The sequence below is a fragment of the Cladophialophora psammophila genome (genome assembly GCF_000585535.1).
Source record: "Cladophialophora psammophila CBS 110553 chromosome Unknown aczJe-supercont1.33, whole genome shotgun sequence".
Classification (NCBI taxonomy): Eukaryota; Fungi; Ascomycota; class Eurotiomycetes; order Chaetothyriales; family Herpotrichiellaceae; genus Cladophialophora; species Cladophialophora psammophila.
The window spans coordinates 98,926-110,426 of NW_006912954.1; the positions used below are offsets into that span (position 1 = coordinate 98,926).

The 11,501-nt window shown below is 51.2% G+C and overlaps 6 protein-coding genes across 6 annotated transcripts; 4 read left to right on the top strand and 2 right to left on the bottom strand.

Annotated features, from left to right (window-relative positions):
* Positions 1-335: 335 nt before the first annotated feature.
* A1O5_12341 (uncharacterized protein) lies at positions 336-888 on the top strand (the record flags this gene model as incomplete). The annotated part of the gene is made up of 3 exons (XM_007752910.1): positions 336-478; positions 541-599; positions 653-888. 3 exons carry the CDS (start codon positions 336-338, stop codon positions 886-888), a joined length of 438 nt encoding a protein of 145 aa, XP_007751100.1.
* A 48-nt stretch (positions 889-936) lies between these two features.
* A1O5_12342 (uncharacterized protein) lies at positions 937-1,591 on the bottom strand (the record flags this gene model as incomplete). The annotated part of the gene is made up of 2 exons (XM_007752911.1): positions 937-1,472; positions 1,528-1,591. The coding sequence occupies 2 exons, from the start codon at positions 1,589-1,591 to the stop codon at positions 937-939; spliced, it is 600 nt and encodes a 199-aa protein (XP_007751101.1).
* A 519-nt stretch (positions 1,592-2,110) lies between these two features.
* On the bottom strand, positions 2,111-4,440 carry A1O5_12343 (uncharacterized protein; the record flags this gene model as incomplete). Its single annotated transcript, XM_007752912.1, has 4 exons — positions 2,111-3,353; positions 3,408-3,418; positions 3,514-4,328; positions 4,383-4,440. 4 exons carry the CDS (start codon positions 4,438-4,440, stop codon positions 2,111-2,113), a joined length of 2,127 nt encoding a protein of 708 aa, XP_007751102.1.
* A 691-nt stretch (positions 4,441-5,131) lies between these two features.
* Positions 5,132-6,064, top strand: A1O5_12344 (uncharacterized protein; the record flags this gene model as incomplete). Its single annotated transcript, XM_007752913.1, has 1 exon — positions 5,132-6,064. One exon carries the CDS (start codon positions 5,132-5,134, stop codon positions 6,062-6,064), a length of 933 nt encoding a protein of 310 aa, XP_007751103.1.
* Positions 6,065-6,589: 525 nt separating this feature from the next.
* Positions 6,590-9,969, top strand: A1O5_12345 (replication factor C subunit 1; the record flags this gene model as incomplete). Its single annotated transcript, XM_007752914.1, has 3 exons — positions 6,590-6,676; positions 6,733-9,253; positions 9,305-9,969. The coding sequence occupies 3 exons, from the start codon at positions 6,590-6,592 to the stop codon at positions 9,967-9,969; spliced, it is 3,273 nt and encodes a 1,090-aa protein (XP_007751104.1).
* A 272-nt stretch (positions 9,970-10,241) lies between these two features.
* On the top strand, positions 10,242-10,898 carry A1O5_12346 (uncharacterized protein; the record flags this gene model as incomplete). Its single annotated transcript, XM_007752915.1, has 1 exon — positions 10,242-10,898. The coding sequence occupies one exon, from the start codon at positions 10,242-10,244 to the stop codon at positions 10,896-10,898; it is 657 nt and encodes a 218-aa protein (XP_007751105.1).
* Positions 10,899-11,501: the final 603 nt, after the last annotated feature.

Here is an 11,501-nt window from a genome sequence, read left to right on the forward strand (position 1 = left end):
CAAGTATTAATAATACCTCGTACGGAGTACTCTGTATCGAGTTGTACCGAATCTCATAAAACACGGGATACAATGGAGAACTGCCAGAAGAGAAGTTGAACTCGGCCCAGGTCGCAGGAAATGATGTAAAGTACTTCAAGTCACGTGCAGCGTCAACATCATCACTGTTGGAGGCTTTTTCTCGAGGGTGCATATATCCATTGCCGTGACGTCAAACGCACAGGAAGTGGAGTGAAGGAGTGAAGGGGCGCTCAACCTTGAACAAACATTTCCACTCGACAAGGAAATGGATGGGCTGCTAGCATGTGGCCCACCATTGCTGTTTGACCGTTTAAATGGACCTGTTCCATACCGTCACTCAAACCATTGACCAAGTCTTGACTTGCGACTGGTACGACTCGTTCAAGTCATTCAAAATGGAAGGCAACAAGGCCCAAGACAAAACTATTGATACAGCGCTAGGAGGCGAGACCCCGCAGTATGTGCTTTATGCGAACCCTCAATGCCAGTCTGTGACCGGATGTTGATGAGCCTCCGTAGATATGAGTCCATTAAGACTGAGACTGTTGCAACCTCGAAGCAGAGAGGACAATTGGGCGGTACGCCGTTGAAACCTTGTCCCTCTCCCTTCTGCATCTGACCTTCGCTCTAGCTGGCTCCAATACTTCGGAAACCCCCTCCGATTCTGTAGATCGTGGACAACAGACGGCCGACAACTTTAGATACGGCCAGAATATCTCGGAGTCAGGGATGGGTGGCAAGACGGACTCGCAGGGCGGTGATGCTGGTCAACAAGGTGGCTATGGAGGGACACCAGCTCAGGCCGAGGGACAGAAGGACACCCGGCCGCAGCAAAGATATGGGGGAGGAACCGGGATCGGAGCATGAGGTGGGAATATATCGATCTTGAACAAGGGCACGTTGATGTCGCCTGCCTCAGGGCGAAACGTGAAAAGCTGTTGGCGGCGGACCTAGTCCAGTTCCCATCGTCTGAGGAGGCCCTTCCATCGCAGGTGTGGTCGGCTGTGTTCTGTTGTTGTCCTTGGGTTCCATTTCTCTCCTGGCCTCCTTGAGCTGCTCCAATGTCACTCCATTGCCCAGTTTTGTGATGCCAACCATTGGGGGGTCTCCCTTCTTTACGAACTCCCAGAGGCCAGGCAATTTGTTTCCAGCCAACCTAAATGCGTCTCTTACCACCTGCTCGTGGAGTTTGCTCTTAATCTCAAACACGACCCTACTGACTGGTATACGTGCTGCCCAATAGTCGAATTTACCCTTTCCTTTTCCCATTCGCACGTCACTGCCTTTCGTATAGACACCAATATTTGCGCTTACTCTCTTGTACAACCTAAAACGTTCGCCTCGCAATCTCCTGTTGATAGTTTCTTCGGCGTTCTTGAGTTGTTTGGCCGAGACTCGTCGATCGTGATCTTTCATCCGCAGCCCATAGTCGCCCCAGACAACGGTCGTGCCTCGCATGGAACCGCCAGTGGGCATCCGCGGACGTCCTACGTGAGACTTCCTCACTTCCGGCCTTTTTGGTGTCAACCAGTCCTGACGGACTGTTGTGGTCGAGAACGAGCGGTTGCATCTTGATGGATCTTGGATCGCGGGATGGGCAAGTAGAGGGCAATGTATCCGGGTCAGCCTCGTGATCGACTTTTTTGGGTAGTTCGAGATCAGGGCTTTTATATGCAGGTATCTCAAACAAGCCACTGAAAAGGCGTCAGTATTTGCAGCAATCCTCAAGACATGCACACGAAGCTTTCATACATGACGGGCCGACTGGCTGCGCAGCCATCTTTCCGGTGTTTCTTCAAGCTGCGGATAAATGCGCTTTGTACAGCACTTAGCAGGATCCGGGGAGAAGTCGATATCTAAGAGAATGCAATCAATGCGATGACAAGGTCGGCGGTCATGCGTGTTACTGGTCACGGTGCACACTATGTAACGTCGAATAAACTCCATTGAGAACGAAAAAGCTCCCGAGTTGATTCAACAATCTGCCAAGACCTGGCCGCTTTAAGCGTAGCATGTCCAAGGTGCTACACATATTTCCACTCTTTGCTGTCATGGAATCACCACTCCCTGTATAAGTTCTTCCAGCTACCTAGGTGTTTAATTGGAAGCTATCGTAATTGGTCTGCCACATGCCAGCCTGGTCAAACGTGTCCGCCATGAACGCATCCTGTAAGAAATTGTCATGGGTGTCGAATGACCATGAGAGAGGATTCCAATCCCACTCCGCCGGTGTCTGCACTAAAGCTAGGTGAGGCCCCGTACTCGCAGATATGCTACTAGGCTGTTGGTGGACAATCTGCTCGTGCGATCTCCATAGGCCTGTATCTGATTGGACTTGGAAAGGCGGCTGGTTCGTTGGGGCTGGGGCGTGTGAAGGGTCGACGTTGCGGCGAACGTTGACATTTCCGAGCAGAGGAACCTTTAAATTGAGTTGACGCGAATCTGCAGCATCGTTATTTTGCTGAAGTAGAGCATTGAGAGAACGAATGGTGAGAGCGCCGAGCCGCGCAAAGTTGGAATTGGTTGTATCACGAGACTTCTCCTCCATGACCTGGAGCACTTGCGCTGCTATGCCCTGCACTCTGACCTTGTTCGCCTCTGAGTCAAGACGATTGCTGGAGGGTCCGCTGTGGGATGTGAGGAGGAGGACAATGGTTGCCGTAAAGGCCTGCAGATCCATGATTGGAGAAAGAAAAATGCCAGATGGAAGCATTCGGCGCAGAGGCTGATAGCGTTGCGCAACCGCTTCACAGGCCTCCATACAAGTCAAGCGGCTGTACATATTTCCCTCTGCTGGGTCTTGGCGCATGGTAAAGGGCAAATGAACCCTCATCAGGAAATAATGGTGCAAAAGTTGGCAAAGATTTTCCGGTTTGACATGCACAAGGTCCTGTTCCCACCAAGACTTAGAGGTCTGAGAAGCAAGGACCCGCAGCTCTCGGTCAAGCTCCAGAGCGTACGCATACGCTTGAGCGCCAGATCCGTGGACAGCGCCGAGGTCATCGAGGGTATGGAATCTGCCCGTGATATCCGTCAACTTGTTAAGGTATACCGAGGCTTGGACGACACCGTTGAATGTTAGCGCTCGAGTATTTGTTTGTTCGAACCGCCTAGTAGCAGGTGGGCGATTGATAATCATGCACAATAATCTCTCCGCAGAGCACATGAATTCCCAGAGTTGGATTTTCTGTGCCTGTAACTGATCTGGTGCTCCAGCGATACCGTTATGCTGGGTGACTTGAGATGCTTTTGGCAGCCCCAGGAGCTCTGCCATTGCTACAAAATGTCGCATGCGAATCCATGCTTTCTGGAAATTCCCTTGACTTATCTGGCTGCCGCGTTTGTCAGCTCTCCCCAGGCACAGAAACATTGAGCTGGAGCCTTACAGTCGAAGGAACTATACCGCTCTGTTAGCACCAGCTGATCAGGATGGGGGCGATGGAAATAGTTTTGACCCAGGATGACAGTCGCTTGAAGAGAAGGGAGACTCACATGCATGGCCATTCCCAGCCCCTGTATTGTTCCCATCAGCCGGTCGTGAGATATCAGCGTACCCTCCACGGTGTCAGATATTGCTCGAGAGAAATCCGAGATTCGGTGAAACCTTTTGAGCGACGTCGCGGGACTGCCCTGGTCTTGTGTGTTTTGCTGGGCCGTGACAGCAAGATCAAGCAGCCATGCAGCCAAGTTCATGGCATCAGCATCGGGTGCGCACATGTTTTCATAGCTTTCTACTAGTTCTTGCTGAGATCTCACCGCAAATGGGTGGGGAAGCAGGGCTTGAACCAGATCAATCCATTTTGAGGCCGTCCTACCCATGTCCAGAACGTCCTCTCGTCGTGGGATTAGCTGTTGTAGTGCCTGCCTGGCCGTATTCAAAAGATGCGCCGATGCCTTGGCTTTGCGTTCCTGCAGTTGCTGATCTTGCCGGCCAAAGTCGCCACTCAACCAGTCATTCTGGAATAGGGATCGGAGATGCGATGGTTGCTCCGTCGCAAAGACGTCGGAAACATTGGACTCATCGTCAGAGCCTTCGTCTCCAGGGCTGCTAAGAGGTTGAATAGAAGCGGGCCCTGCGGGGTCTGCCACCTTGTAACCCAGGTTTGATTGGATTTCACGCACAGCATTGCGCAGACTGGCAACCTCAGACTCCAGCAGAGCAATCCGATGGCGCGACGGTAGTCTCTGTTCGTGAACCGGCCTAGAAGTGTATACTTGGGCGACACATTTCAAGCCTCGATCTTCACAGCTTCGACAAGACTCCGCGTCTTCGGACTTTCGAATACAACGAATCTTCCGCCGCCTACCTGCATCTTATCAGAACCGCGTCCGGAGTGCGTCAGCACGATGGCGGCACATACACTCGCTACAGCTCTTTGTTCCCTTTCGAGTCAATTTTGGCACCTCAGGTTGTGACATGGTCGCCTCGTGAATCAGCAACTATTCTAGTACAGCGTTCGAACAGTAACGCTGCTGGAATGTAACGGACAAAAGAGACCCGGCTCGGAGCAGACGGATGCTGTGTCTGACCAGGATGATTGCAGTTGGAATCCCTTTGGGCCCGAGGGGGGAAAGGCGCGAAAAGGGCAGCAAAAGCTGGCCAGGGAGTTGAGTCTCAGTTACTGTCAGACGGGCTTCTATTTCCAACTCGGCTCTCGGAAGGAGGCGAAACCGACATGTCACATGTTCAGCCGGGGGAGATGCAATGAATATTTGCCATTGTCGGTAAAGTCTCGCTCGAGTTTTCTGTGCGCGGATCCGTTCTGTTGCGAGGTCCGTCGAGCGCCTTAGTTGGTGTCCACTTCTATTGGTCTTCGGCGCCTGCTTCCACATCATTCACCCTTTAACCAACAAAGAACAGTTACCAATACGAGTAGGGCGTACCCTTTCCGACGTCTGCAATTAGCTCTATTGTGAGCTGTGAGAAGCGAAACCCCTCTTTTCGAACTGGCGGTTGGAGATCCGTCTGCGTCATGGCTGTGCGACGGCTACGGCTATATAGAGTGGGACACCCACTGGGAGGATCTGAACATGGTCAACATACAAGGGCAAGAAGGACACACTATAACTTCAACAGATCGAATTGCCATAATCGCAACCCACCAGCACAATGGGAGGTCCATATCCTTCGAAAGTGGCCGGGATAGGGGGCATACCGACAGTCACCACCGACATCCCAGTCGACTCGGTCTTCATACTTTTATACGTCTGCTTCGCGGCGACAAACATGAGCGTCTTTCAGCTCAACCGCCGGAAAAACCACAAGTTTATCCCATCAGCGCTCTTGTTTGGCTTCTGTATGGCGAGGATAGTCACGCTGTGTCTCCGCATTGGATGGGCTACGGCACCGCACGACGTTCAGTTGGCAATCGCCGCCCAAATTTTTGTGAACGCCGGCATACTGATAGTCTACATCATCAATTTGATCCTTGCTCAACGCATTCTGCGAGCATCCCTCCCCCAGATAGGATGGAGCCCAATCTTGCGAGCCGCGTACAAGTTCTTGTACATGGGCATCGGGGTGGCACTTGCCATGGTCATTGCGTCCGTGGTCGTGTCATCCTATACACTCGATCCGCACACTAGATCGGTTTGTCGAGATATCCAGCTGGCCGCGATCACCTATCTCCTCATCTTCACCTGCCTTCCAGCGGCCCATGCTGCCTTGGTGCTCTTGTTGCCGAGGTCGAGAGATGCGGAGAACTTCGGCAAAGGCAGCATGAAGAGCAAGCTGATCATTGTCACCTCTTCAGCGTGTCTATGCATGTTGATAGCGGGCTTCAAAGCCGGCATAACTTGGGAGACCCCACGACCAGTCACTAATCCACCCTGGTACGATTCCAAAGCCTGCTTCTATATCTTCAACTTTACGCTTGAGATCATCCTGCTCGGCATCTTGACGTTTACCCGAATCGACAAGCGGTTCTTTGTTCCGAATGGATCGAAGAAAGCGGGAGACTACAGTAGACTCTCAGAAGAGGCTCAGCCGAAGACGGAGCATGCCCTATGGTATGCTACATCGCAAGATGCTGAGAAGCCGTGATTACATACAACTAAGGACATGATGGGATGACATTGTTGGCATCGCGGAAATAGAATGGGTGGTCCTGCGCATGTTACGGCAAAATGGGTATGATATAGATTGATCATTCCTGCATGAGAAGCGAAAAGGTGCTCTCGGCTGTATATACTGGCTAGATATGAAAATAATTCCTCTCGGAAATCCGTCAGTGCTGGTCATTGGCATCATTGTAGGGCTCTTGGGAACACAATGCCGTGGCGCAGTACGTATACATTGCGTTTGATCCGCCGTACCACAAGTGGCGTGGCCGCATCACTTCTGCGTACACGACTCGTACAAGCTGGCACAAGTAAAGTGGTTTTACGCGTCGCGTCCGGCTCGAATTACATATTGAAAGGCGGGATATCTGCGGCATTTCACTTGCTCCTGCCCAAGCCACACCAAGTCATCGCAATCTCTGTTTCTTTAGCAATCTGTCTCCATTCATGGTCGTCCTCGGTTTATTGCAGTCATTCTACGTCCTAGACCTTGACCTGAACACTCAACATGCCATCAGACATCAGGAGTTTCTTCGGAAGTGGAGGGGCGAAGTCGTTGACAAAACCTGGTTTCCCCAAGAGTAACAAGGATGGTGTACGCCCGTTTTCATTCTGCGAAGCATAAAATCCAGCCGACTGATCATTCAATAGGATGGAGCCAAAGTGACTCCCAAGCAACGCGGCCGGCGCAAAATCGTTTCCGACGACGACGATGATGATGAAGAAGTAGTCGTCGACACCACCTTCAGGAGGCCTTCAATTCCCAAGGCAAAGAAATCAGCCACTGAACCAGTGGAAGAGGAGACAACCAGCTCAGCCTACTTTGCTGCCACAAAATCGAAGCCTGCAAGGTCTACCCCGATGCGAAACAAGACCGCAACCACGAACGGTGCAGGAAAGACCCCCACCAAAGAAATCAATGGCGGAACCCCATCGACCGGCAGAAGATCGTCCAGAAAGACTAGCAAAAAGAATTATGCCGAGGACGACGAGGACGAAAACTCCAATGTTGTGTTAAAGGATGACCTTGAGGGTAATGATGATATCTTCAGTGATATGAAGAGCAGGAAAGTGGAGGACGACTACGAGGAAGGGACAGACGAAAATGATCTGAGACCACAAAAGGAGGTCGGCAAGTCTGTCAATGGCCACTCCAAGAGACCCCAATCGGACGACGATGGCGACATCGAAATGGTACAGATTCCTGCGCATAATGGACCTGGTGACGCGAGAAGGAAGAAAACACCAGCCAAAGCAGCTTCCAATCGCAAAAGAAAATCCAAAGCTCTTGAAGACGAGGATGAAGACGATCTGGACGAAGACGAAGACGATGATACTCCGAAAAAGAAGCCGAGGACTGCAACGTCAGCAGCTGCCAGGAAACCCCGCACAACGGCCAAAAAGGAAGAGAGAGAGGAAAGCAAGGAGATCCAAAACATTCTTGACAGTATTCCCACAGTAAGAGCTCCAACGCCACCACCGAGAGATGAAAAGAGGAAATTTCAATACGGCGGAGGCAATGCCAGCGTGGCTCCACCAGCAGATGGCACTGCCGATATTCCAGTAGGCGCAGAAAACTGTCTTGCTGGATTGACTTTCGTCTTTACGGGAGTGTTGAACACTCTGGGGCGCGAAGAGGGACAAAACCTCGTAAAACAGTATGGCGGCAAAGTAACTGGCGCTCCGTCTAAGCGGACTAGCTATGTTGTCATTGGTGCTGATGCGGGACCGAAAAAGCTCGAAACCATCCGACAGCTAGGCATCAAAACTATTAATGAGGAGGGTCTCTTTGCACTCATCCGACAACTCCCTGCAAATGGTGGTGACGGAAAGGCCGCCGAAGCTTATGCAGAGAAGCAAGCGAAAGAGGAGGAGAAAATTCGCCAACAAGCAGAAGATGAGGAAAAGCGAGAGCGAGAGAGACAAAAAGAAGCTGCCAAAATTGCAAAGGCGGCCGCTGCTCGAAGTGGTGCTCCCCTTCCCTCCGCCAAATCACAGGGGCCCAAAGTGGACGACAGACTTTGGGTAGATAAGTATGCACCAGATACAATGAGCGCTGTCTGCGGAAACAAAGGTCAGGTCGAAGGGTTGCAGAGATGGCTTCGCAACTGGCCGAAAGCCGCTAAATCAGACTTCAAGAAGGCGGGTGCTGATGGCAAAGGCGTCTTTCGCGCGGCTTTGCTCCATGGTCCCCCTGGTGTTGGCAAAACTACAGCTGCCCACCTTGTTGCCAAGCTTGAGGGCTACGATGTTGTTGAAAGCAATGCAAGCGAGACTCGGAACAAGAAGCTACTTGAAACCGGCTTGACTGGTGTTCTGGATACTACGTCTATCCTCGGTTATTTCGCAGGTAATGGCAAGAAAGTCGAATCATCCAAACGAAAGCTCCTCCTGATCATGGACGAGGTCGATGGTATGTCGGCTGGAGATCGAGGTGGCGTGGGTGCTTTGGCTTCTATCGTCAAAAAGACTAACGTCCCCATGATCTTGATTTGCAACGAGCGGAATCAGCCAAAGATGAGACCACTCAACAATGTGACAGCAGAGTTCCAATTCCGAAGACCAACCACAGATATGATTCGAGGTCGCATTGCCACGATTCTGTTTCGCGAAGGCATGAAACTACCGATGCCAATTATCAATGCCTTGATCGAGGGATGCAACGGTGACATTCGCCAAATCATCAATATGATTTCGACCATTAAACTTGACAACAAGGATCTCGATTTCAGCGACACCAAGGCCATGTCCAAGGCGTGGGAGAAACATGTGATTCTGAAGCCATGGGATATTGTGAACAAGATCCTTCGACCGCAGATGTTTGCTGTCAGTTCCATTGCGACCTTGAATGACAAGACGGAATTGTACTTCAATGATCATGAGATGAGCTACCTAATGCTCCAGGAGAACTACCTCAAAACAAATCCTGCCCTTGCGACTTCTTATAGCGGCAAAGAAAGAGAGATGAAATTATTGGAGCTCGCAGACAACGCAGCTGCCAGCATTTCCGACGGTGACCTTGTGGATCGGATGATTCACGGCTCCCAGCAGCAATGGAGTTTGATGCCAGTACACGGCATTTTCAGCTTTGTTCGACCAGCTAGCTACGTCTATGGAATGCTTGGGGGACATGCGACATTCCCTTCTTGGTTCGGGCAGAATAGCAAGCAGAGTAGGTTGAAATTTCGTGTCCCGTGGATTCGTGTGCTAACGTCATGTGCAGTGAAACTCTCTCGCTTCGTAAAGGAGATCCAGGGACATATGCGGCTTCGTACCTCGGCTGACCGTCATGAGATTCGCCAGCAGTATCTCCCGGCGCTATGGAGCGAAACAATCGGCGTGCTCAAGAATAAGGGCAAGGACGCTGTGCAAGATGTCATTGACTTTATGGATTCTTACTATCTGACTAAAGAAGATTTCGATTCGGTGTTGGAATTGGGAGTTGGAGAGTACGACATGGAGAATATCAAGATCGACACTGCGACCAAGGCATCATTCACCAGGCTATACAACAGCCAGAGCCATCCCATGCCATTTGTCAAGGCAAGCCATGTCCTGGGTGTGGCGAAAGGCGGAGCCAAGAGGGAAAAGCCGGACTTAGAAGAGGCGGTGGATGAATCCGAAGCAGAAGAACTATTGGCTGAAGCTGAGGCCGGCGATGAGGAAGAGGACGACTCGGACCTGAAGAAAGACAAATATATCCAGGCACCAAAGAAAAAGGCTGCAGGTACTTCTGCTGCTGGCGGTGCGAGTTCGAAGGGCAAAGGGAAGAGAAAGAAGGCCGACGAGGCTGGTGATGTTGATGCCGAGAGCGAAGAGGAACCGAAGAAAAAGCGAGGAGGTGGTGGCGGAGCCCGGGGTGGCAGGAAAGGGAAAGGAAGAGCGTGAGGTCTAGGTTGACTAATTGCAGCGATTTCCCCCTCAGTCTTTCAGACCACCGTACGATGGCGTGAAGGGTAATAGGATATCGAGGAGTACATGATGTACGATATGGGCTAACATTGCTTATCCAGCGACTGATGAGCGATCCGGAAACGGTTTGCGGAACAAAAGTACAATACATATGAGAGGATTGTACCAGATACAAGGTATGCTGGCGTCGATATTAGTGGAGGTGTAATTCTCATAGCTATCTAAGCTTCTAGCCGTTGCCAACTCCAATGTACCGACGAGCCGAGCACTTCAACTGGGCAAACCGTTCAAACAAGCCAAACCAAACAAGGTCTCGAGAGCCCAAACGTGACAAGGAAGACGAGTTCTTTGCCAGAACTCTGGCGACAGATGCCGCCATTTCTGCGTGTGTCACACAGATTAGAGCAGCAGACAACGAGTCGGGTGAACGCAGATTCCCCAGCGCTCCCGGTTCAGCCACATGGCGCCCGTCAGTCATTGAAGTCAGGACACTGTTCGCCATTGCTGGTGGAGTCAATGGGTATGCCAATATTGCGCATGGCGGCTTCGTCGCGTCTATCCTAGACGAAGTCATGGGAATCTTGATAAGTACAAATAAGGACCGATACGAGGAGACAGTTGCCAGAACGGTCACTAATGGCTCGACAACTCCAGCTCAACAAAAGCCGCCACGGCTCACCACTGTCACGGCGGAGCTGAACGTCAAGTATCGAAAACCTGTTTTCACCGGAGGCGTGGTCCTGGTACGTGCATGGTTTGGGAAGGTCCAAGGTCCTAAGCTCGTCGTTCAGGCAACAATCGAGGATGCAGACGGGCGGGTGTTATCAGAGGGAACTGGGCTGTTTGTGGGCTTGGATTCGATGAGGAGTCATATTTTCAGAGGGAGCTGGGAGGCCAAGATCTGAAAGAAGAGATATTCTATACGTGTACGTCTATAGCTGCATGCTTTGATTACATAGTATATTGGTCAATCGGTCCTTGTGAGGGTCATTCAGCCCGCGCTTCAGAGTGGTTGTTGAGGCTGAGAATTCACAGGCCACAAGTATTCGACTGGCTCAAACACCTTGGAGCACGAGACATTGTCTGGGTGAAACTGGCATTTGATGCCAAACTTACATGGCTGCGAGGACATACAACCAACTGCAGAGTGAAAAATGCTGTGCCTGGACCCTGGGGGCCTTGGAATTGGCGACATAGGCAGCCACTGGGGAGCTCCGATGGTTCATTCGCCCATTACTCAGCCCTGTCGATCAATGCGCCTTGCCATGTGCGACTGGTGGCGAATCCTCATTCAAGCCAAGAGCTCAAGCTTGGACTTTTGGGGACCGGCGGGGGATGGGGGGCAGTGTAGCGTATTCGGATCGTGCCTTGTTCACGAAACACTTGATTATATATTTCATCTTGTCATGGATGGCTCAATGAACGAAGCAATGGTAATACCCTCAACACCAACATTAACAACACCAACATTAACAACACCAACATTAACAACACCAACATTAACAACA